The sequence below is a fragment of the Callorhinus ursinus genome, unplaced genomic scaffold, assembly GCF_003265705.2.
Source record: "Callorhinus ursinus isolate GAN/ISIS: 27379988/994484 unplaced genomic scaffold, GSC_fseal_2.0 scaffold9, whole genome shotgun sequence".
Lineage (NCBI taxonomy): Eukaryota > Metazoa > Chordata > Mammalia > Carnivora > Otariidae > Callorhinus > Callorhinus ursinus.
Genome location: NW_027397071.1, coordinates 39110342 through 39137442, shown reverse-complemented (window position 1 = coordinate 39137442; position 27101 = coordinate 39110342). Strand labels below are relative to the sequence as shown.

Below are 27101 nucleotides of genomic sequence, written 5' to 3'. Positions count from 1 at the left end.
GAAAACAACACCAAATGGGAGAAATCAGATAAATGCAGAATGTGGGAACTTCCAAAAGACAACTGTCCTGCAATGTCTTCAAAAAGTAAAAGTTATAAAGAAAGAAAGAGAGACTTTAGATTAAAAGACACTGGAGACACATAAAAGTCAAATATAATCTCTGAACCTTACTTGAATCCTGGCTTTTAAAAAAGAGATCTAAAAAGCATTTGTCGGGGTACCTGTGTGGCTCAGTCAGTTAAGCGTCTGCTTTCAGCTCAGATCATGATCCCAGGGTCCTGGGATCAAGCCCCACATGGAGCTCCCCGCTGAGCTGGGAGCCTGCTTCTCCCTCTCCCTCTGCCCTTCCCCTCCTCCCCCCTACCCCATTCATGCTCTCTCTCGTTCTCTCTCAAATAAATAAATAAAATCTTTTTAAAAAAAATAAAAAATAAAAATAATTTGTGGACAATTAGAAAAATTTGAAAATAACTTGGTTATTATTTCATTATATATATTTAATTCTCTTAAATGTGTTGATAATATTGTGATTATATAAAACATTTATGGTGACTATCACAATGTCTGCAGCTAATTTTCAAGGCATTCAGAAGAAAATACACGTACTCACAAATAGTTATATGAAGCAAATATGGCAAAATAGGAACAATTGTTGAATCAAAGGAATGAATATACAAGTATTCATAATGTATTATTCTTTCAACCTTTCTGGATATTCGGAAAACAAATTTAAATATAAAATTAAGGGAAAATTTAAAAGTTACATTTGAAGTCATATAATTCCATTTAAAGTAATATAATCAGGGGCGCCTGGGTGGCTCAGTTGGTTAAGCATCTGCCTTCAGCTCAGGTCATGATCCCAGGGTCCTGGGATCGAGCCCTACATCAGGCTCCTTCCAAGCAGGAGCCTGCTTCTCCCTCTCACTCTGCCTGCTGCCCTGCCAACTTGTGTTCTCTCTCTATCTTTGTCAAATAAATAAATAAAATCTTTTTTAAAAAAAAAGGAATATAATTAACAATCCCAGGGTTGACCATTGTCTTTCCAGACCAGATACATAATGGGTTGCATGGCACTGGAGAACCCATTAAAGCCTCCTGAGGGCTCAGACCAGCTCTTCGTGTTCCACTGCCATTGCATCCCTCAGTTCCTGTGATTTATTTCCATTGCCTCCCTGTTCACCCCTCAGGTGCTGCCCCCTTCTCCACCTACTCCATCTTTTGTGGTCCTTGTTTCCCCAAGCGTAATGGGAACAGAGCATAAATTCATCAGGCACACCGATTCTTTGAATCCTGCCTTTAACATACAATTTTAAAAGAACAATTTCTCTCTCTTTGGAAAATTTCTATCTCTGAGAATGCTGTGGACTGAATGCTTCGGTCCTCTCCAAATTCATGTGTTGAAACCCTAATCCCCAAAGCGATGGCATTTGGAGATGAAGCCTTTGAGAGGTAATTAGGTCATGAGAGTGAAGCCCTCATGATGGGATTAGTCTGTGTGTCCATCTGTCTGTCTGCCTGCCTGCCTGTCTTTCTGCCTCCCCCCCCCCACACACACACAAAACTCTAAGGCAGCTGTCTACAAGACTTCTTGTAGAAGCCAAGAGACAGGCGAACAGACTTCTGGCAAATCTTGAACTTTCTAGCCTCTGGAACCATGAGGAATAAATTTTGTTGTTTAAGCCACCCAGTCCATGATAGTTTTGTTACAGCAGCCCAAAGGGATTAAGACAAAGGATTTCCAGATTGAGAAATTCCCATTCTTCCAACTCTCCACTTCACACACATAATGAGCACATTTTCCCTCCCCTCATCCCCCCAAGAAGTTTAATAGGTTGGAAGTTCTTTTGCTAGGGTTTCTGTACATCCTCTTGATGTTTTCCTTTGTTTTACCTGGTAAGGGACAAGTGTGTCATACTCTGACACATAGAAAGCCAAGGAAGCATTAAACATGGCCTATTTGGGTGACTTGGGAACAAAATACACAAAAGCAACATATGTTTTTATAAAGGATTTCTAACGGCCTTGGGCACCACTAATCCTAAAAGAAAGCATATCTGGTCCTCTATGAGAATTCAAATTTCTTAATTTCTTTGCCACTTAGTGGTTGGTAACATTTCCAAAGAATAATTTTACTTCTTTCATTTTAAATTGATTTCTCTGTTTAGCAAGACTGAGCTTTTTGAGAGCTTTGAGACAAAGAATTCATTTTATCTTACTTTATTTATTCAATGTCTACAAGACCTTCTCAGTCAATGATTCACCTTTGCTATCCATTAGACACCTTTCTAGGCTCTTCCCTGACCTGTAGTGTCCTATATAATATTGTTGTAATATTGTAGCACTTTTAGTTAGTCTTATATGAAATGTTTTTGTCATTTGCCACTTTTGGTCTTTCTGTCATTTTTAAACTCTGAACTTCACTCTGTAATTTCTCAGCTTCTATTTTGTACTTGACATTTATTATGTGCCCTTAATTACTTTTTGCACTTTGGGGTTGATCCATGTTGGTCTTTTCTAATTCTACTATATTGATTGCTGTACAGCAAGGCTCTTCCCCTCCAAGAACATTGTTTGTCTTTAAACTATATTCTTTCTTTCCAGTGCTGAAAACCACTGAATTTTTTTCTACTTGTCCTTTTCAAGAAATCTCAGGCTATCCCTAGTTGTGGCAACTGAAATCTATTCACTAGAATCATAATTACTTTTCTCTCATCATTAACTCTGTACTCAAGTTTGAAAAAGAAACCACAAAGAGAAAAAGGAAGAAAGAAAAGAAAGAAAGAAAGAAAGAAAGAAAGAAAGAAAGAAAGAAAGAAAGAAAGAAAGAAAGAAAGAAAGAAAGAAAGAAATGACAATGACAAAAGGTGGAAAATACATGTGAAGAGCAGAAAAGACATTTACAGGAGAATATTCAGGAAGCAACAGACATAATAATTAACAAAGATACAAGAAAGAAGAAAGAAGAATGGTTTCCTAAAGAATTATAAAATGGGAACTACAAAGTTAAAAATAAACATTTTAATCTTATAAAAGTAACAATAAATAACTTTAATGTCTAGTGTGCAAGATTACAAAAGCACCATTAAGAATGCCATCATTTGTGAAATACAGGCTACCATCTTCTAGTATATAAACTTCTGCAACAGTCTCCCCATTGGTCTCATTCTCTCCAGTATTCTCTCCCTCTGGTCTGTTTTCTCGAATGCCACCAGAGTCATTGTCTTAAAATGCATATCAAATCACTTCTCTGTTGGAAAACCTTTCAATGGCTCTCTATTCCATCTATAATAAAGCCCAAATGTTTCTATATGTCAGGACTCTGTTTACTTTTCTAACGTCATTTCTACCATTTCTCCTTCTTCCCAAGATTTGTATACTCTAGATGAAGCATTCCTTATGATCCTCCTCTGAGCTTCTGTATATGCTTTTTTCCCCTGCCCAGAATGCTTCTTCCTGCCCAGCTCCTTTTGGTCCATCCAGTGCTTAGTCATCCTTCATGTAGATGCGTCTGTCTATCTGGCTCCTTAACTAAAAGCTAAGTACCCCCTTCTGTGTACTATCATGGTTCCCTGTTATTTCTCCTATCATGGCATATTACTGTGTTATATCATCTTGTTTACTTGTCTGCATCACATGCTAGTCAGCAAACAATGTGATGGCAATGGTAACATTTATCTTTTTCTTGCCCTGGCATTCTAGCACTTAGCACAGAACATGACCTCTAATGATACTTGATAAATACTTTATTGGATCGATGTTGTACAAATATTTGGGTGATAGGATTGTCTAGTAACCCAAGGCTTAATGTGAACCCCTACTTCCAATGCTTGTTGAACATCTTTCTAGACTAAGTATTGGCAACCTTCAGCATGTATATTAAATAAGGATCATTAGTAAATTACCTTTAGCATGTGGGACAATTGCTGCCTCTATTATCTCTTTCCTACCAACTATAAGGGCTTGTAGTTGGTACAAGCCACCCATGTTGTCCAAAATTCAGCAGCTGGTGTTCTCATAGCACCCATCTAGCCCCCTCCACCTGTTCAGAGGTAGTCACTCAGCTGCTATAATATCCCTTGTCCCATTCCACAGAAGAGGCAGAATTGCCTAGTAAATGGCATCTCCCACCATTGTTATCCTGTCAGTAGGACAGATCAAGCATTTTAGCATCCCTTCCAAAGGCTGCCATTATGTAATGCCTCAGTCTACTTTTCTGTCTTAGTAAATCTAGTAAAATAAGAAAAACTAAATTTCTTTGGGATGAGTTAGTAGCTTATAGAATCTCGGATCACCATTCTTGTCATAGTGCTGTGGAAACTGTAGATTTTAGACATGGAGAAAAAGTGGGTTGAAACTACACCAACATCTTCTAGAAGTTTCTGAAACCGAAGACTACTTTAATTCAATATATTCTGCTTGATTTTTCAAAAATGTTCTTCCTTTCTCTTTAAAAATTTCTTCTGAAAGTGTAGGAAATTGTCAACTAAGGGTACATTATATAAAGAGAAACTGAGTTGAATCAGGTTTAAAATGCTTACATATCCAGAGGCACCTGGTGGCTCAGTCAGTTAAGCATCCCACTCTTGATTTCAGCTCAGGTCCTGATCTCAGGGTTGTGAGATCGAGCCATGCATCAGCTCCACGTTGGGCATGGAGCCTGCTTAAGATTCTCTCTCTCTCCCTCTCCCTCTGCCCCTCCCCTCTTCCTCTCTAAAAAACAACAAAAAGGTTTCCATATCCAAATTTGCCCATTAAAGTAAGATCAAATTTTTGAAGATCAAATTTTTAAGAGAAAAATTCCTAAGAAAAAGTATACTGATGTCAGAAGTAGAAATAATAGTACTCGCTTGATTTTGCAAGAAATGACATTTTTAATGTCAGGAAAAGGGAATAAAAAGTAAAGCTTTTGAAAGGACAGATCCAAATCAAATATACTTTCCATAGGTTTATTAACAGAAAAGAAAAATAATTAAAAATGATGTTTGCTACTGACCACAGTAAGGGTATCATTGAAAAAGTATTTTCATTCCTCTTACCATGAAGAGCAGAGAGTATACTGCTACCAAAAAAAGAAAGAAAAAGAAAAAGTGAAACTTCTTGTCAAGGATACCATAAAAGTAAAACAAAGCACTATCCAAAATATAGGTAGTTTATTGGTGAGTGTGATTTAAAATCAAATGCTTTCTGAGTTAAAAAATGCGAGATAATCAACATGTCAGTGTTAAAATGGGCCATCAATTTTCAAAAAAGGCATCAATGGAAATAAACTGTGAAAAACCAATTTTGGACTGTCCTAAATCTAAAACAACCTTAGTTCTCAAATGTATCTGTTCATCTGCTTCTTTTTATTTTTGACTATAAATTTGCTGACAGATGTTGTGGCTCATAATTGTCAATCAAATTTCTTTCTATCTTCTTCATTTACCCAGTAATCACTCATAGTCATACCCCCTGATTTTACTGCTACACACAAACTAAAATTCAGTATGTTACCAGTGACCTTAACATTTTCCAGTGTCTCCTCCCTGTTTCCGTCAGACATCATAACCAGCAACTAACTCTTAAAATTTTCCCCAAACCAGCACTGACAACCCACAAATCTATCCTATGACTGTCCAAATAGGCTTCAGCCAATGAAAGTGAGTCAGAAGTGAAAGCACATACCTGGGCCAGCAATCAAAAGGTTGGGCATCTATTAAATTTAGGAAATGTAAGATCATTTCCTGCCTAGGGGCTAGAATATTTTATGTCTGAGGCCCTAAATATCACAAAGGACATATTACAACTTTACCAAGATATGCTACACAAAATAGTAACATGGAAAGATGCCTCCCAAACTGGCTTCCGTGATCAATAAGTGTAGAAGCAGCTAAGTAATACAGTTTTTCTCTTGGAGACTCAGAAAGTACATCAGCATATTAAAAGATAAAAGAAGTCTGGCCATAAAGAAACCTGTTTAGCTTTGTTTAACCTGGTCTTTTCTAAATCTTTTTGACCACTGAATACCTGTTAAGATCCCAGAGAATTGGTAATCTCAAGGAAAAGGCTTAAGGAAAAGCTGACCTGACCAGCCATTCATATTTGCTGGGTTTTTTTGATCCCCTAGGGCTACCCCGTAAGTCCAGCATTAGTCATAGGATGTCTTACAGCAGTGCTTCTTAAACTTGTATGTGCATGCATCTCACTGGGAATCTTGTAAAATTGTAGATTCTGACTCAGTAGGTCTGAGGTGGGGCTGGAGAGTCTGCATTGCTAACAAGGCTTCAGGTGATGCTGATGCTGCTGGTCTCTGTCACATGTTGAGTAGCAAGGCTTTACAGAATCACTGCAGTAGGAAGATCATCATGTCTCCAGTCTCTTTATCTTATCCTTCCTAATAATAAATCCTCCTAAAATATTACTTTCAGGGTGCCTGGCTGACTCAGTGACTGGAGCATGGAACTGCTGATCTCAAGGCTGTCAGTTTGAGCCCCACATTGGGTGTAGACATGACTTAAAAATAAAGTCCTTATGGGGCACTTGGGTGGTTTAGTTAAGCGTCCAACTTGTGATTTCAGCTCAGGTCACGATCTCATGGGTCGTGAGATCAAGCCTGGCGTCAGCTCCACACTCAGCAGGGAGAGATTCTCTCTCTCTTCCTCGCCCTCTGCCCCTCCCTCCCACTCAGAGGCTCTCTCTCCCTCTCTGGATATAAATAAATCTTTAAAAAATAAAACCTTTATGGGCGCCTGGGTGGCTCAGTTGGTTAAGCGACTGCCTTCGGCTCAGGTCATGATCCTGGAGTCCTGGGATCGAGTCCCACATCGGGCTTCCTGCTCAGCAGGGAGTCTGCTTCTCCCTCTGACCCTCTTCCCTCTCGTGCTTTCTATCTCTCATTCTCTCTCTCTCTCAAATAAATAAATAAAATCTTAAAAAAATAATAATAATATAAAAAAATAAAACCTTTATAATAAATAAATAAATATTACTTTCAATATGTATCACTTTGCTGGTCAAAAAATTTTAGCGGTCCCCCATTCCCTTCAACATTAGTAACTCAATAGTAGACATTTATTGAACCTTTACTGTGTGCTAAATAGATACAGAGCCCCTGACTTTATACAGTTGAGTACCAAGCTGGTGAGTAAGAAACAATGAGCAGAATGCTAGGAGCCAAAACAAGAAGGGAAGAGCTACTTTCTTGAGACCTCAATTTCCTTATCTGTAAAATGAGGGTTAAACCAGACCAGTGGTATTTAATCCTCCATGTATATTGCAGTCACTGACATCATCCTATTACAGTCTCAGCCCAGACCAATGAAATACAGACTGTCAGTACCACCTTCAATAGGGAATGGGTAGTTCTTAAAAGCTCCCAAGTAATCCTAAGGGGCAACCAAGTTTCAGAACCACTGGCCTAAATGATTCCCGAAGTGCTGTCCAACTATCAGATTCACCTGGAAACTTGTTAGAATGAGAAGTCTCAGGCCTCACCCCAGATGTACTGAGTCAGAAACTCTGGCGAGAAGGTAACAAAACCTGGGTTTTGTTTTTGTTTTTACAGACTTATTTATTTATTTTTAGAGAGAGAGAGAGACAGAGAGAGTAGGGGGAGGAGCAAAGGCAGAGAATCTTCAAGCAGACTCCTCCTCACTGAGCAGGAGCCCAACACAGTGCCTCTGGCACTGTCTGCTTTACCCAAGGAAACCAGGATAACTGGCAGTTCTGTTACTTTGCAGAGTTAATCCATTTTAGCAACTATGTTACTTAGTTGCAAGGTACCCGCAGTTGGTCCCATAGTCTATCCTTCCACCCTGAGAAAGTGAGTCCGACTCATATTTGATGGTAGGATGAGGAAAGGAGCAAATATACAGAATCTCTTCTCTTCAACGTGGACTCTGCCACCACACCAGAGGGGGAGAAGTATATGCTGAAACACACGGAGGAAGGCCAAAGCCTGTACTGCGCCTGCTCCACAAAAAAGGCAGTCAGTTCAAGAGTTGTCCTAGGGTCTAGATATACACAGGGACAATCCCAATGGGCCTCAGAGAAATCTAGCCACAAACTAATGCTTGCTAAGAGCACCCTGGAAAGCTAGAGTGATTTTCACCTCAACCCCCCTTGTCAACTGAGATCACTGGTGGTCCATGAATTTAGTCAAAACAAGAATGAAACTGAGAAAGAAACAAGAAAGAAAGAGCTCTGGTCAGACCCCATCATGGTAGCCCAGGCATGGATCCTGAAGGCAAACAGGATAGACAAGACAAATCATGACTTCTAGAAAGCAGAACAGTAGTTCCCGAGACATGTTTGTGAAATACTAGAGCACTCTGCTTTCTGGCTTAGGCATTCCAAAAATTCAGAAATCACTTCCCCTGCAGCACATTATTGAATTGTTTTTTGCAATTAACCCTGTTACACATCTGGAAAAGGGGACAAGTACCCTACCCAACTTAGAAGAAATTGGTTTCTAAGACATCCCATTCACAACATGGAAAACCCTTTAAGACACTGCTATTTATATAATTAAAATCCAAATTCCTTGAAAATTTACTGTATCCTGGCTAATCTAATACAGTGAGCCGAGAATAAATTTGAGTTAGAAACACTTGCCTTGTTATTAGTTTTGTCATTCCTAGCTCTGTGACCAGGAGCAAATTACTATCGTTGAGTTCTTGTTTTCTCTTTTATAAAATAATCATAACAAAATGTATTTCACAGCTTAGTTCTGAAGATTACATGGAAAACGTTGGAAAAGGCATAAAAATGTCTGGCCCATGAGAGAAACTAAGTAAATAATTTTCTTCCCCCATTTCCTTTTTTCTTATAAAGAAGATATCCATGTTAAAATGCTTTTGAATGCCATATATGGTTTAAAAATTAAGTAACAAGAGAGTAGAGGCACCTGGGTGGCTCAGTCAGTTAAGCATCCAACTCCTGATTTCAGATCAGGGTGGTGGGTTTGAGCCCCACATCACGCTCCACACTTGATGAAGAGTCCGCTTGAGATTCTCTCTCTCTCTCTCCCCCTGCTCGTGTGTTCACGCACATATTCTCTCTCTCTCTCTCTCAAATAAATCAATAAATATTTTTTTAAATTTTATAAAATAAAAAATTAAGGGGGCGCCTGGGGGGCTCCATTGGTTAAGCGACTGCCTTCAGCTCAGGTCATGATCCTGGAGTCCCGGGATCGAGTCCCACATCGGGCTCCCTGCTCGGCGGGGAGTCTGCTTCTCCCTCTGACCCTCTTCCCTCTCGTGCTCTCTATCTCTCATTCTCTCTCTCTCAAATAAATAAACAAAAAATCTTTAAAAAATAAAATTAAATAAATAAATAAGTAAGTAACATGCCAATGTTAAGTCTATGAATTATAATTTATATAATTAATTTGAAGTAGCTACTATTCATATATGTAATTACATATAAAATTTCAATGAGTAACTTTGCAGTCCTCTAGCTGAAAAATTCAAATTGGTAGCATAATCTGGATCCCTTTTCCCAGAAATATACTGCAACTTTATTTTTATTCCAGTCAATCTCACTATGTTAGAAGAGAAAGAGGAAGATCCACCCCTATTCAGTTGGATAATAGCAGTATTTTATGGCCTCTTTTCCATGGAGTACTCTTCTTTTGTGTTAGATTAACACGCGCCTCTCAAAATATTTCTGCTAATCTGTCTTCCAGAGCCTGCTTGTGGGCTTCTGATATTACAAATATAGCAAGGCAGTGTTAGGAGCAAATATGTATAGTCCTGCCAAAAAAAAATTAATAAAAAGAGGGGAAGCAAGACATGTTGATGCATCTAAGAGAATAAGCAGTAACAGTCTCATGGCCAAGAACAACAGCAGGCTTGTCCATCTGTCCATCATGAAATTGAGTTGTGCCCACTAGTTATCAACAGGAGGTGGCCATGTGGGCATCACACTAAAATAGAAATTCTGTCATCAGAAAGACAAGGTGAGGAGGGAAGAAAAGGATTAACTGTTTAAGAGTCAATTTCTGGATGAGCATGATGAATACAAAGATTTGTTGCATGTTTCTTATTCACAGACTATGAAATCTTTTAATCATTCATTCAAGATTTTCTGAGTGCTTTCTAGAAGCCAGACACTATGCTAGCCACTATGGATCCAAAGAATAATTTCCTGGGGTGCCAGGCTGGCTCATTTGGTAGAGCATGTGACTCTTGATTTTGGGGTCATGAATTTGAGCCCCATGTGGGGTGTAAAAATTTTTTTTAATTGATAGGGAATATTTCCTTCTTTTGGGAAGTCTGTTTCACAAGAGAGAGAAATAAACAAAAAATCATAATACAGAAAGATGACAGCCAATGTGTATACACTATGCAGTGAGAACCCAAAGAAAAACGCCATTAACTCTGCAAAAATACGCCAACTTTACAAATTTGTGAGTCATCTTGGCACAGGGGCTATGCTCATCTCTGTAATATTTCAGTGTTATTATATGTGCTATAGATGTGAGGTCAGCCAGAGAAGTTGAATAGAAAATCTGCGAACAAACAGATGGGTCTTGATCAACCCTGTTTGCCTTAGGCTGGAAGAAAAAGTGTTATTGCCTTTACCTCCAGTCCTTTTTTCTTAATTTTTATATGATTTTTAATCTTATCAACTCAATCTAAACATGTCCATCTCTGTTTTCTCTAAGTATGTTTGAGAGTGTGACCACTGGACAACAGACAGATACAGATATGGCTAATGATGTAGGTCTAGATCTAGATGCATTGGTCGATGTAGAGGTAAATGCAGAATAGCACCTTGGCTTCTGGAAATATGAGTTACAATATAATTCTTAAATTTTACAATAAAACATTTTATTTAAGGCAATTTCTAACAGAAGAGTGACTCTCAGGCATAGCATTTATTGGCATTTAGCAAAATTAATGTTAATACAAATAAATCCTCAGTGTGCTTTAAGGCCTACTATAAAGGCTTCCTTTCAATCGAATTGAATTGAATGAGGAGTGAATTGAGGCACTCCCATTTAAGCTCACGTAGAAATTCTGAGTCAGCTGTCAGCTTGAAAATCCTATTTAAATGTTTGCTGGCTTTGTTGCTAACACATGCACTTGAAAACATAAAATTCACATCAGTTTCACATCAGGCGAAATTTATTTTTCCTCTCTGAGGCTATTTTTGGTGCTAGATTATTTGCCCTTTGGTTATCTCTGGCATTGGCATTCCTCTTTGTTGTCCCTGAGGCCATACACTGCCTAGAGCTACATGCATAAAAATACGGGTGTTCCCCTCCATGCCCCCTCCCCCAGTGGCACATTCTGGAAATGCAGCATGAGGCGTTAATTAGCACCAGGCACTAGCACCAGGCTCCCCCAGAGTCCGGGTCCTCCTTGAAGAACCCACTCCAGAGAATAACAGCCACCCCTCTCCATGCTTCTGTCCTGATGTCCTGTCCGGGAGGCCACCAAAACTGAAATGCCCTATCCCCTGACAAACTCAAAAGAACAAAGTCACATCGTCACTGATATAGATCAACCTGACAAACACAAAAGTCTTAAAGTTTATCTCTAATCTCAACTTCAGTCACCTAATTAGCCTTTGTGACATGCCAAAATTTCATTTGTACCTTACTTGTATATCATAAAAACTAGAGTGCCCATATAGAGATATTTGTTTCACATCTGTCAATTCTGTGTAAGTAATTCTTGGTCATTGTTCTTGATGTGCTTCTCTTATTATGACACCTAGCACAGTTTCACAGGTAATTTTGTTTATGGAATATTTTGTACTGATGGGGGTGGTGGTGGTGATCCTGCAGCGTCTCTGCTCTACTTTAACAAGAGTACACGTGTTTGTCCTCTGAACGGACAAGTTCTTGCCAGGATCTGTGCTATTTCCTATGACTTTTGCTACAGATTTCTAATCATCATAGTTTGTTTGTTTTTTTCATTTATTACATGTTAAAACTTCCCCCAAAATGGGATTAAAAAATAAAAAGTAAATGTCCTTACAGAGTGAGCTGAGTAATGACTCAAGCCCAAGGAGTTTGACTTACAAATGCTATAGAGAAAGTCATTTATTAATTTACAATCTAAGGCCTGGAGGCTACTTGACATCCAATGGAGGCCAACAGAAGCATCGATTAATGGAAGTGAAAAAAGTGAGTGTTATGGTGAATGAAGAAATGGTTTCTTTCTGATGGTGGAAGTTGTGATGTCTCTTCTAGATTATCAGTAGCCAATATTCAGAGAAGAGAGATAAATATTAAATGAGCAATGTGGTAAAGAACTAGGCAACACTCAAAGTACAAGTGCATCATGGCTCTAGGAGTCCAGGAGCATGCCAATCGTATAGCTCTGAGAAATTATTTTCCTTAAAGCATTGTTAGACATGGTAGCAATGCTTTGCTCTTGGCTCACATAAACTAATTTAAACTACAATGTAGCTGAAGAAAAATATAGCCCTAGTAGTTCTATTTCAACCACACTCAACCATTTGCAACACACTTCTGATTTAAAATTTGTGAACAATCATAACCACCACCATTTCTTCAGCATATACATACTACCTCTCAGGCCCTGCGCCAATTTAATCTCACAGACCTTGGTCTGTAAGATAATTACTGTTATTCTCTTTTACAGATGAGCAAACTGGCCTAAAAGACAAAAGTTATCTGCCCCAGACACGAGTATGTTAGGACCACTGTATGTCTGCATAAAAGAAAATGTCCTGTGACTTGGCTATTCCCCAGTTCTCAAACTTGAGGAACAACTATAATCCCCACTCACAGGGCAGAGTCTCTGGATGCACAATCCCCAGGAACAGGTTCATGGGAGCAGAGGTTCCTGTCGGTGGCCAGCCACATACTACAACGCATTTACAGCCTTCAGGAACCTATATAGATTTAGACACATTCTTGGGCCCTTTTTAAGCATCTTGTTAGATCTTTAGATCTTATTTTTAATAACCCTTTTGATCTTTCCAAAATACTCAGCCAAATATCAAAGCTGTGGCTTACCTTTAAGCTACACATTCTAGATCTTCCATTTTAATTTGTACTCAGGCAACATTTTACTTTTTTTTCATAGCTAGGAATAGATTTTCCTTCATGAAGGAATAAAATGTGTCCTTAAGGAAAACAGTATTCATTTTCAATAAACATTTACTAAGTAACTACCTTTTCAAAAGTAAAAGACTAGGCCTGAAGAGGGTAAAAAAGTTGGATAAGACCTGGTCTGTGCCTGCCAGGGGCTTAAAACTTAACTATGGAGATAGAAATAGTAGGAATCAGGGTTAAAAATTGAAGTGGAGCCCGATGGTCCCTCTCCAAGGAACAAGTGACAGTGTGTTGCTTCTCTAAGGAGCAAGCTCTAGCTGTGTCACAATATGAGCAAGGGAGCTGAAAATAATAATCCTCTAAAGTAAAGGTTAACGATTCTGATTCTAGCCATAACTCTTCAGGTAGGGGCAACGACACAGGAAAAAGGGAGCCGTTTCAGAAGTGACTTGAATATGCCTGGGGATCTTGCTTTTACAAACTACCTAGCCCCTGCTCCCCACATCTGCCCCAGAATCCCTGCTATCAGGAGGCCCCAGGCACAGAGGAGAGGGTGTCCTGCGTCTCAGAGGTCTTGAGATAGGAAAAGATGGAGAACCGAAATGTCTAACATGCTGCGGTTTTTCAGGTGAGGCCCCTAATGACACCACAGTGTACATTCATTTCTCTATTGTCCTTATTAAATACTGGACAAATAACATGTTACACAAAAGTCCCGAGCAAGAAGGACTTAATTGGAGTAGGTGATTACCTTCGTCACTCATTAAGAGGCTGTCTCTTCAGGAGGATGCCTGAAGCACTGCAAAGTTGAGTTGCTTAGAAAGGAGTCTGTGATAAAAACAAGTATGAAGATAATTATCTAAAGCAAGTGGTTTTAACTTATTAAAAAACCTACATTTGGAGAATACTCTCACAACCATAATTTACACTCCCTAAAAACCTGGAGAATTAGCCTAATTCTCTTCTAACACATAAAATACTGCAGGTATCTACTCTCTTTGAAGGAAACTGTGTTCTCCTCGTTACTGCTGAAATAAAATTCTCCCTGCCACAGCCTCATAAATCTCAGTCCTTATTTTTGTTAGCTACTCTCACACTTCCCAGCCACCTGTAAGACACATCCCTAACCAGTTGATTTCTCTATCCTGTCTTCCACTTTTATGCACCTTTTTTTCAACACTCCCATTTATGTTTTTATGTTTAGCTGCCATGCTGGTCAACAAATTGGTTGTAGTAGGTGGCATTTTTATTTTGAGTTTAGTTTTTCTTTCCCTAATTTTAGGCTATTGATTATACAACATTATTATGTTGTATATTAATATTAATTAATATTAATGATTATATTAATATAATATATAATATATAATATATAATGATTATATTATTAATATAATAATATACAAACAATATTAATGATCATACAACACATAACTCACCGTGAAAACTTGTTACAAAAAAGCATTTTTTAATGAAAGGGAAAAGCTAATTTTACCAGGTAGAAATCACTACTAAAATTTGGTCATTTTTCCTGTCTGTCCTTTTTCTATGTATGTCTCTTAACTTTTTATTTTGAAATAATTTTAGACTTACAGAAAAGATGCAAAAATAGTACAGACAGTTCTATATACTCTTCACCCAGCTTCTGCTACTGTTAATATCTTCCATTATACTATAGTATAATTATCAAAATCTTCTATGTATATTTTGACAAGATCTATATACCATTTTTATCTCACATATGGTCATTTTTCTCCAATTGTCTCAATAATGTCCTTTACATAATTTTTCTCTCATCCAGATCCAAGATCACACATTACATGTAGTTGGCATATCTTGTTAGTCCCCTTTATCTGGAACAATTCTTCACACTTTTCTTTTCATGACAATTTTCCAGAAGTACCAGAGTAGTTATTTTGAAGAATATGCCTTTGGATCTGTCTAATCCATGTTTCCACATGATTAGATTCCGGTTATGCATTTTGGGCAAGACTACTACATAAACCATGTTTTAACTTTCTCAGTGCATCACATCAGGAATCAAATCTCAGTGTTTCTGTCACAGGTGATACCAACTTCGAGCACCCTGTAAGGTGGTGTCAGTCAGGTTTCCCCTCTATAGACTACCATTTCTCACTTTGCAATTAAGTAATCTCTGCAGAGGTATTCTGATTACTTATATTATATATTTTATATATATTACATATATATATATATATATATATATATATATATATGCCATTCTTCTTCAGACTTTTATCATCCATTGATTATTCTTCTGAGTCAATTGTTTCCACAGTGGTTCCAAAATAGTGATTTTTTTCTGCTTCCATTATTCCTTCTATGTCTATTAGTTGATGTAGCCATTCCTTTCTCTTAAAGTTCTCCTTGATTCATATTTGTATTCCCATAAGTATGTCCAAATTCAAGACATTTCAAGTTATTTTTAAGTTTATTTTTTTAAATGTTATCACATTTTTAAAAATTTTACAGTCTCAATGTTACATGTTAAGAAGCCCAGAACTGACATTTCATATTGCTCCATTTAACCCTTTTCCTACTTCATAAAACTTTGTTTGAAATTTCTAAGTCTTGCTTCAAACTTCTAATTATAATCCAAGACTAACCCTGCCTCATGACAGTGCTACCTAATTAGTCCTGGAAAATGTCTAACTCCTATCCAAGATTCTTGTTAATATATCTCTGGTTTATACAAACTAATTCTCATTTTTATCACGTTTCATTCATCACACGGTGGAGAATAAGGAAGACTTGGCCCAATACTATAATTTAAGGACCAGGAACCTTCTATTCCACTAGTTCAATTTTGTGTTCAGACAAGAATCAAAATGTAACCCTCAGAAAATGGATTGATTCAATAACCTCAGTGGGAAAAAAAAATGCTTAGGATGTTAACTCTCTGAAATTCAATAATCTTTTAAAATGTGTTTACTATTAAGCAACTAAACAATGAAAAGCTCATTCATAGTTCTATAATGGGTTTGTCAAGCCCTGCCATGTTCCCCATCTTTTGCATCCTTCCCCTCCCAAAAGCTATGGCTGCAATCTTAGTCCCAGCCTGGTTTCTAGAAGCAATCCTGATTTTAGACAGGTGAAATTTAGCCAGCCTCTCTAGAATTGACATCAAATTAAACATGCTCTCTTTTCTTAACTTTTACTTTAGATTCAGAGGTTCGGCTCTTGACTTCTTGACCAAATTTCCCCATCTTGAACCAACAGTTGTCCTTCCCTATCTGTTGACCAACCCCCTGCCTAGATCTTTAAATATCAGTGTAAATGAAAATTCTCCAGCATCTTGCTCTTCCTTCTTGTTCATATAATTCTGCCACTACATGTTGAATTACTCTATCTCACATCCAACACCTGTGATCTTTCGCATTTATTCAACAAACATTTATGAAGTACCTCTTCTATGTCAAGTATTTTGCTAAACACATGTGCAGACAGTAGTGCTTTAAAATAAAAGGGTGTACTTTAACTCCTGAACTTAAGGAACTGTATTCCTCTGAGGGCAACAAACAGTAAGAGGGTTCACAAAGAAACAAGCATGTAATTACAAGGTATAAAAAGTATAAGGAAACAAAAGGAAATAATGGTGTTTAATCAGAGAAAGTGTCTCTGAGAAATTAACATTGAGGATGAAGATTTGAAGGATGAAAGAGTACTAGCCATGAAAAGCACTGGAAAGAGCATTTCAGGCCAAAGTACAACAAGTGTGAATACCCTAAAAAGCTTAGGGAGTTGGAGGAGCTAAATGGAAGCCAGTGGGGCTGGAATATTGAGGGAAGAGGAGAAATGCTTACCTGAGAAAGGAGAGGGAGATCATGCAAACCCTTGTGGGCCATGGAAAGGACTTTAGATTATAATATAATTCTAATGAGAAGCTATTGAAGGCTTCTAAGTAGGAAAACCACATGATTTTCATTTTTAAAAGATTACTCTGGCAAGTTGAAAACAGGCTTTCAAACAGAAACATGGACACAAACATCCATAGCACCATTTTTCATAATAGTCAACAAAGTGGAAGCAACCTAAATGTCCATCAAAAATGAATGAATAAACAATATATAATATATCCATACAAGGGAATATTATTCAGCCATAAAAAATGAAGCACCAATACATGTTACATCATGGATGAACCTTGAAAACATTATGCCTAGTGAAAGAAGCCAGACACAAAAGGTCATAAATGTACAATCCTATTTATATGAAAGTCTAGAATAGGCAAATTCATAGAAACAGAAAGTAGACCAGTGGTTTCCATAACTGCACTAGAACAGTGACAGTAGCAATGGTGGAAAGGGGAAAGATCCACTGCATATTTTAGAAGTAAAATTGACAGGATTCGCTGATGTCAGGAACCAAGGTGGAGAGAGGGAGGCAGGGAAGACAGGAAGAAGGGAGAGAGGGACCTAGAAGTATTCAGAAGCATGAGACCTAGAGGATGAACACGTTTTAAGAAGAAATCAAGACCTCAACTTTGGACCTGGTAACCCTGAGATGTCCCCAAGCCCATCTGGACTACCCTATGTTAAGAAATGTTTACTTTCTAGTATATTACTTTAACTTTTCTAGACTTCAGTTTCTTCATCTATAAAACAGGAATACTAATGGTATTTACCTTAGATGGTTGTTCTGAGAATTAAATTATGTAATTGATATAAAGTTCTTAGCACAATTTCTAACACATAATAAATCTTCAATCATTGTTAGAGATTACTATTATTGTTATAATCTTTGTCCTGACTACTATACTTATTCCGTATGCTGCCTCTCTTTTCCTCCTTCTAGCCCCTGCAGAAGCTTGGCCCGCTCTGGTTTTGAACAATCTCAGACTCTCCCAATCTGCTCTGTCTTGCTGCAGCTGAGGCTATAATTGGCCATTTTTGGAGACATATTGAGAGGGGACCTGACTGACTGAAAACCATATTCAGATCCCTTAGCCAGACAAGTACAGTCCTATGGTGGAGAAGGCACACTAGGCTCAAATAATGGCATAACAATTTCCTTATTAAAAGCACCCAATGAATTTTCTTCTAATTTTATTCTTCCTTGGCATCTTCCTGTCCTTAATTTTATTTTCCAAGCTTCCTTTCCCATGGGAAATAAAATGTGCTGACAAACTGACATGAGTATTCTAGACTACTTGGCAGTTAATTTCTTCATAGAGACTTGTAAATTGATGTTCTGGTTTATAATCAGACCCTTGTAAGTTTAGCTAGAAGGAATCAATTTGCTTGGGCCTATTAACCTCTGGGTGACCACATAATAACCCAGTTTCAGAACCTGAAAGCTGTGTGTCAGACTCTGGGCAATGACAGTCACTCCGACAATTACACTGTAACACCAGGCTGAAACAGCCATCCAGATTTAAGAATACAATATTTCACAGAGTACTGGTAAATATTCAATGAGTTAATATGTATTAAAGTGTCTGGCACATGTTAGGTTCTCAATAAACATTATGTTTTTATTTATTTATTTTTAAAGATTGTATTTATTTATCTGACAGAGAGAGAAACAGCAAGAGAGGGAACACAAGCAGGGGGAGTGGGAGAGGGAGAAGCAGGCTTCCCGCGGAGCAGGGAGCCCAATGTGGGGCTCGATCCCAGGACCCTGGGATCATGACCCAAGCTGAAGGCAGACGCTTAATGACTGAGCCACCCAGGCACCCCTATGTTTTTATTTTTTATATGCAATATATTACATATTTTTTATATGCAAAACATATGCAATCCAGTAGGGGGTAAAATCCAAGTTTGAAAAACTTCCAGATGAACTGAAATGAAACCAAATTTTTTTTCCCACTTCATCCCAAACTATTCCTAAGTCTCCCCCTTCTAATTTCCTTTTTTGTGTTTTCTTATTTGTGTAACTACTTTTGCAACTGGCTGTTTTCATAGTTTATCACTCGGTAATGCTTGGAGGCTTAATGCCAATAAAAGCAGTATCTGAAAATAATCTTATATATTCTGAGGAATAATTTACTCACACGCTCTGTTATCTTGGGCAAGTCACTTAGTCTCTATATATATGACTGTGTCTCATTAATCAGTAACTGTGCCATGTCTAATATTCATAAACTATATTCACTACTGAATCCTCAGCACTGAGCACAAAGTAGGTGTGATTGCATTTATGTCAATATTGGATGGATGGATGTTAAGACTATATTTTGTTCAAAAATCTGATAAATATGCCCATTTTTTACAATAAAGAAGACAGAAATCAGGCACTAATTACCCATAAAAGTTTAAAGTTCTTGTTTAAAGAAAAATTATTGACAAAAAATCCATTGACTGTTAGTAAAGAACAGATTCTCATGTAGGCTTTCTGTGTGCCAACCTCAATACCATTATGATGGGTGAGTGAGCGAGGGAGTGGATTGACGGATCAGTCAATAAGCAAAATACTTTATACAAATTACATACAGAAGTATACTTTAAAAATATACTTTTTTAATGCATAAATTTCCTGAGCAGCTTTTTTCATTTGGGTTTTTTTCCCCATCTCAGAATTCCAAGAAAACCTTGCTCACGATAGCTATCCTTCTGTAGTTTCTGTCACTTTTAAGAAATGACACAATTCAGTATTGATTATAATAACAGGATGTAAGAGGAGCTTCCAACTCTTCGATTTTGTAGTGGCATATTTACTTTCTAGAAATTATCTTTAGCTCTCTATCTCACCTGTTCCACATTTGTGACTGTGAAGTAATTATAAATAACTTTCCCATCCCTTTCACTTTTGTTAATAAACAATTTAAAGAATGTAGGGGATTTTTTTTATTTAGATTCAATTAGCCAACATATAGTACATCATTAGTTTCTGATGTAGTGTTCAGTGATTCATCATTTGTGTATAGCACCCTGTGCTCATCACACCACATGCCCTCCTTAATGCCCATCGCCCAGTAACCCAATCCCCCCCCCCCACCCACCTCCCCTTCCGTAACCCTCAGTTTTTCCCAGAGTCAAGAGTCTCTTATGGTTTGTCTCCCTCTCTGATATCTTCCAATTCACTTTTCCCTCCCTTCCCCTATGATCTTATGCATTATTTCTTACATTCCACATATGAGTGAAACTGTCTTTCTCTGATTGACTTATTTCACTTAGCATAATCCCCTCCAGTTCCAACCACATCTATGTAAATGGTAGGTATTCATCCTTTCTGCTGAGTAATATTCCATTGTATATATATGTAGGGGATTTTTAAAACTCAATTTAAATCTATTACTGCTGGTATATAGCAAAAAAACAAACAAAAAAAAAAACAGGACAACAATATGAAAATTAGCATACCAAGTCAAGAATGAGAAAACATGCTTGCAGAAGAAGTTTTATTGTCTTTTCTAATAAACCCCATGTTTCCAGGAAAAGTATTAGAACTATATTTCTGTTTTCTTTCTTCTCTTATCCATAGTCACTGTAGCCCAAATAAAATCATATTTTCTAGACGTCAGTTCCCCTCAGTTCAATTTAATTTTAATTTAACAAACATTATTGACTACCTGCTGGGGACCAGCCAGTATACCAGGTTCTTAGGAGTCAAAGATTAATAAGACATATTCTCTATGGGGCGCCTGGGTGGCTCAGTCGTTAAGAGTCTGCCTTCAGCTCAGGTCATGATCCCAGGGTCCTGGGATCAAGCCCCGCATCGGGCTCTCTGCTCCACCGGAAGCCTGCTTCTCCCTCTCCCACTCCCCCGGCTTGTGTTCCCTCTCTCACTGTGTCTCTCTCTGTCAAATAAATAAACAAAAATCTTTAAAAAAAATAAAAAATAAAAAAAAAGACATATTCTCTAAATCATGAAGTTCACAGCTTAATTAGTACATTTTTGTTTGTTTGTTTGTTTGTTTTTCAAAGCCTCTGTTCCATTCTAATTTCAACCAGAATTGCTCTCCGTTTACCAGTTCTGTGTTTTGGGGGTTGATATAAGATATTACTGCTCTGAGATGTTTAAAAAGTCACTGGTCTAGAGGAAGCAACAGACATTTAAATAAATACAATACAGTGTTCTACAAGTAATAATTGTATTTTCTCAGCCTGGGTTCCCCAGAATACAGAGCCTAAGACAAAGGAGTGTGATTCAGGGAATAAGAGTTAGGAAAGAGGGAACAAACCAGAGAAGGAAGGAGAGTCAGAAAAAGATTCATTATTGAGTTGACTAGCTACCCATACAGATGGCTGGATACTCAGTCTTATAGAACACCCTGATAACCTACTGGGCAGGGTTTGGGGGGACAGCATTTATACATTACTCTGCTCTCCACTAGTCAAGGTTGTTCCCCCAGGGCATTAACTCCCCACCACTCCTGGGTTGCACATGCATGAGTACTGAGCAAAATCCCAGAGGTGTCCCGTGCTACTTCACATCAAGTAAAGAATCCATGGGGGATGCTAGGGGAGGTGGGTGGGGGGGACTAGTGAGAGGTAAAACTGCACAGGCCTGAAGCAGGGCACTGTCAGACTGTTCCTGCATGAAGATGGACAGCATCTTCACAGAAATTGTCACTGCAGTCATGGGCTGGAATAAAAGAGCTAAGGAAATTTGAAGTGGTGCACAAGAAGCAACTGAACAAGCATACATAAGGCACAGAAGTAGAGCAGAGCAGAGAATGATTAATTCTGCCTGGAAAGGGAAGGGCCAGGAAAAGTTTCACAGGCATACAATTCCTCAGAAAAATTCTTCCAATGGCAAAAGGGGATAGGTATTCCAAACAGAAGGAACAATATATATAAGACACAGAGGTTTGAAACAGCAAGCTGTGTTTGAAGAATTTTAAGAAAAATCAGTATTCCTGGAGGTAAAGTGGCAGCAAAAGTCATTAGAGATATGGACAAGGCCCAAAACATAATGGATTTGATAAGCCATGTTAAGAGTTTAAATTTTGTAACAGAAAAGAATGAACGACAGTCATTTGAGTGGTTTTAAATGAAAAAGTGAATTTGCGAGAGGGTATAAATGGAATAATAATAATTAACATTTTATATTTGTGAAATGAGAAGTGGGATATGTGAAAAGGAAGTAGGAAATGTGAAAAGGTAGAATATTGCCTTTAAATAGACTATACCATGTTAAGGATACATACTGTAAGCCCTAAAACAAGGATTTAAAAAATAATAAGGGTGCCTGGGTGGTTGGTTAAGCATCTGACTCTTGATTTTGGCTCAGGTTGTGACCTCATGGTTGTGAGATCGAGCACCACATCGGGCATGCACTGGGCGTGGAGTCTGCTTAAGATTCTCTGTCTCCCCCTGCCCCTCTGCCCTCTAAAATAATAACAGTAATAATAATAAAATGTATAGCGAAGAAGCCAATAGAGGAAATAAAATGGGACATTTAAAAAAATTCAATTAACCCAAAGAAGTCATAAAAGAAGAAAACACAGAAGAAACAGAATGAAAAAAACATAGCAATATAGTATAATTAAACCCAATTATTTCAATAATTATAGTAAATGTAAGTGGACTAAACATCCCCAATTAAAAGGACAAATCAATGCAATATGGTTGAACCTCACAAACATTACAGTGGGTGAAAGAAATGAACCAAAAGAGTATATGCTGAATAATTTAAATTATATGAAAGTTTAAATCAGACAAAAACATTTCATATTGATAGATATCAGATCAGTGGTTGCCTAGATCAAAGAGTTAGTGCAAGAGACTGGCCATTTGAGTCAGTCTTATATAGTCAAAGGTACAAAAGTGAACCTTTTGAGGAGATGAAATGTTCTATATTAAATGGTTTGATAGTTATATAGGTCTATACATTTTTCAAAGTCACTGATCTGTATACTTAGAATGGATGAGTATTATTGTATATAACTTATACCTAAACAAAGATTTTTTTTTAAATAGCAAACAAACATCTCTCAAGTTTCTGACTTGAACAAATCAATAAGTGGTGATAATGGAGACAGTAGAGGGGGAAGAAAAATTTGGGCTTCACCTAAGAACGCTGTTTATATGGACTGCCAATTTGCAGCTACACCACTCACTATGCAAGAAGCTGGAAGAGCAGGGAGGAATAAGACACAGTTCCCCAATCCTGAAGGGTAAGCACGAGCCTAGTGGAGGATATATGGAAATAACTTAGTTTAATATACTATGAATATGTTCCACTAGATTTATGAGCAAAGTATTGTGAGAAAGATGCTTAACATATCAAAACAGCTTAAAAAATACTACAAATTTCTCAACAACAGGTGAAAACCAAATGTTTGTATATCCACACAATGGAATATTATTCAACAATTTTTTAAAAACTATTGAACATGTAAAAACATGGATGAATTTCAAAATAACTATGTTGAATGAAAAGAAGCCAGACCCATCTTCCTCAAAAAAGATGACATACTGTATGATTCCATTCATATAAAACTCCAGAAAATGAAAACTAATCTTTAGTGACAGGAAGCAGATGAGAGGTGGTCTTAGGGACAGGGGGATGAGAACTGATGGAATGGAGAGATTATAAAGGGAAATGAAGTCATTGCACATATTCATTATCTTAATGGTGGTGACAGTCTGAAACCTTTTCTGACCCCTCTCCTTCCAGGCAGAATGAATCATGCTCTATCCTGTTCTACTTCTATGCCTTATATTGGTTTCACAGGTAATATATGTCAAAACTTATCAAACTGACTACTTTAAATATGTGCAGTTTACTGTAGTCAATTATATCTCAACAAAACTATGATAAAAAACACTAAAAACAATCTTGGGAGAGGAGATAGATAGAATGTTATAGCTATATCAAGTAGCATATGATCTGTATTTACAGCATACATTTCTAACACTAAATATAATGAAAAAATATTCAAGTTGGAATAGTGACATTTGCTAATGCTTATCGAGTGTTTACACTGAGCCAGACACTTTGCTATGTCTCTCACTTCATGCTCATCCTTCATCCTACTTCATAGGTAGTATTAATATCCCCAAGTTATAAATGAGGAAACTGAAGACACAGAATTAGGAATGTGTTCAACTATGACTAGCAGAAAAATCAACTTCAACGGCTTAGAAAGAAATGGTTGCTGCTATTACTAAAAACAAATACAAACAAAAATACCAAGAACGGGGGGCGCCTGGCTGGCTCAGTCGGTTAAGCATCTGCCTCCAGCCCAGGTCATGATCTCAGGGTCCTGGGATCGAGCCCCACATGGGGCTCCCCGCTCCCTCTGCTGCTCCCCCTGCTTGTGCGCACGCTCCTCTATCAGATACATAAATAAAATCTTAAAAAAAAAAAAATACCAAGAGGGCTGGAGGTAGGCAATGCAGGTTTGTTTTCTCTGCTAAGCCATGTGGCCAAAGATAAGAAGGCTGTCTTTCTGCTCCAGCATGGGTGACACATTAATTGCCTCATAGTTACAAAGTAGCTGCTGCACCTTCACGCATCACAGGACTCCAGGTAGAAAGGATGGAGAAAGAGTGATACTAGCTCAGGCTCCTAGCTTTCCCAGTGGCCTCACCCAGCAAGCTTTTGCTTATATGCAATTGGCCAGAATTATGTCACAGGGCCACCCCTAACTGGAAGGTGGCTAGGCAGAAGAGGATTGTAGATGTAGGCCAGAGGAGCAAACCAGTAATTTCTGCCACAATTACTAACAGGCGGAGTCAAGATTTGCTCTTGATTTATTTCCCAAACCTGGGCTATTAACCATGATGCTATATGAATCAAGTTTTCTATAAATTCTTCCAAAAGGCATCTTAATATGCCAAACAAGGGGAAGAAATTTAATCCTGAGACACATGGACTTGATACACTTTGAGTGCTACAGGGAACATGTAAGTATTTGTTAAGTGACAGATTACTTTCTTATCTTTTGGGAGAGCAAGCATGATTAAGGAAAATGCAGAAGAGAAAGGAAGGAATGAACATGATAGAGGGGATTGGTGGGAAATGGCCTCCAGCCACTCCAAGCTTGCTGGGTGAGGCCACTGGGAAAGCTACTACAGCTTAACTTCGCACATTTTCTATCCAATAACTTTGCCTCTTTTTTTTTTATTTTTAAGATTGTATTTATTTGAGAGAGAGAGAGAACACAAGCAGGGGGAGCGGCAGGTAGAGGGAGAGGGTGAAGCGACTCTCCACTGAGCAGGGAGCCCGACATGGGACTTGATCCCAGAACACTGGGATCATGACCTGAGCTGAAGGCAGATGCTTAACCGACTGAGCCACCAAGGGTGCCCCCAATAGCTTTGCCTCTTGTGTTGCCCTGTGACACAGTACCAGTTCCTGAATGTTTCATATCTAGAAAGTTCTCTGATGTTCTGTCAGGTAATTTTTACAAGCGTTAAAGTTCTACAAGTAATCTGGGTGTGAAGAGGCAAGATAGGCAGAACATCATATCTAAGAAAATGAATTTTTTTAATGAGGAAAGAGAAAGAACATGGTTCATGTTTAGAAGGCTTAAATGTTTCCACAATGACTGAAATCCAAGCAACACTGTATTCATTTCTAACTATGATAGCATGCCTGGACACATTTATTATGTACACTGTGAGTACCCAGTATTCTGCTCAATTGGAATGGATGTCATTCATTTGCTCAAGAATTCAGTAGATGTGAAAAGCATTTTTTCAAGTATAAAATATGAGTGTTGCTTTTTATGAATCTATTAATATATAATATTTGGTCAGTGAGTCAGACATTAAGAATTCACTTTTTCAGTCTGAATTATTAAAGCTTATATATTATATATTAGCTCACTCCAAAAACATATGGAAAAATTCAGCAAACATCTATTACTAAGCACCTACTATGAGCCATGCATTGTGTTAGGTTCAGAAATAAAATAAAGCATAGTCCCTGCCCTCAAAAAAAAAAAAAATCACAATCTAATAATGACAGCTTGATACATGCTATAGTAGGTGTATGTAACTGGCACAGCAAATGTCCCTCTAATTCTGATTCCTGTTACCTTCACATTTTTCATTTTTGATATTTCTTTGGAAGTAACAACAGCAAGATAGTTGAGCAAGAACCTCAAGTAATAAGAGCACTGTGGAGTTTACACCTGAGAGATCTTAAAAACTTGGTAACTAAAACTTCTAACATTTGATAAAATGTAAAACAAATTTTCAAATTACTTTGCCAAAGATCAAGTGTGTGGGTTACAGAGACATATCAGTTCCTTTCTGTTGGAGATTTCAGATTGCTGCCCAGAAACTAGCCCAGAAATTACATTGTACTAAAACCAATAGAAGTGGGTATTCAAAACAGGCACAGTTTCCTGCCCTTTGTCATCTCTGAGCATGTCAGTTGCACACTGTTGATCTGCTATTCCACTCGGAGAAAAGGAAACACTCATATATAAATGCTGCCTTAATACTGTTGGTTGGTTAGCCGCTTTTTAAAAAGAAAACAAAATAAAGATCATATTCAGAAAAATCCCAAAAATAAAGATCATATTCAGAAAATCCTGAAACTTTCATATAGAGCTATAGGACATGAGCTGTATATAATTTTCTTCTATTATGATCAACAATTTTGTGATATTTTGATGTAGGTCTTGAGACCTCAATATTGAGTCACTATCATAAAACCAACACTGTCTGATCTGAGAAACACATATTCACGTGGAATCAAATTCACCCAAAGGGAAGAATAGTGCAGAGTGATCCCAGTACACATTTTTACCCCAAAATCAACAAAAAATAAAATAGCTTCTCTTCCCTTTCTTCTCTCCCTCCATCTTTTCATCTTCCTCCAACCTCTCCTTCTCCTTTCTCCTTCTTCTTGTTCTTCTTCTTCTTATATTATTATTACTTATTGAATTATTATTATTAATTAAAACTCATAATCTCACTGACAGAGAGTCAAGGTTCTCAAAGGGATCAGGGAGTCAGTATATAAATGTTAAGTGCTTACTGACCATCTGCCAATTCAGGCAAGAGTACCTACCATGGGATAGATGTGTAGACACTGACTTGCTCACAAGAAGCCAGCTATCTACTGAAAAGAAGTCTTACAAACACAACACCCTGAGGAAATAAGACTGTATTATTCTTAAAGTGTTAAATTGAACTGTACAGAGTATTAGAAACCAGAATAAATA

The 27101-nt window shown here is 37.7% G+C and overlaps 1 protein-coding gene and 1 non-coding gene across 16 annotated transcripts in view; both read right to left on the bottom strand.

Annotated features, from left to right (window-relative positions):
• Nucleotides 1-27101, bottom strand: part of SLC44A5 (solute carrier family 44 member 5) — a 424280-nt gene that overhangs the window by 282140 nt on the left and 115039 nt on the right. For 9 of the 15 annotated variants that reach the window (XM_073896502.1, XM_073896501.1, XM_073896500.1 and 6 more), the window contains one exon: nucleotides 13764-13840. The exons of the other annotated variants lie outside the window; for them this stretch is intronic. In XM_073896502.1, coding sequence (XP_073752603.1) covers nucleotides 13764-13776 — 13 coding nt within the window. In that variant the 5' untranslated portion in view covers nucleotides 13777-13840. Of the gene's footprint in view, nucleotides 1-13763; nucleotides 13841-27101 lie in introns of those variants that run through there. 15 annotated transcript variants of the gene reach the window in all.
• Nucleotides 10362-10465, bottom strand: LOC112824240 (U6 spliceosomal RNA). The gene has a single exon (XR_003208375.1). It is a non-coding gene; the product is annotated as a U6 spliceosomal RNA (small nuclear RNA).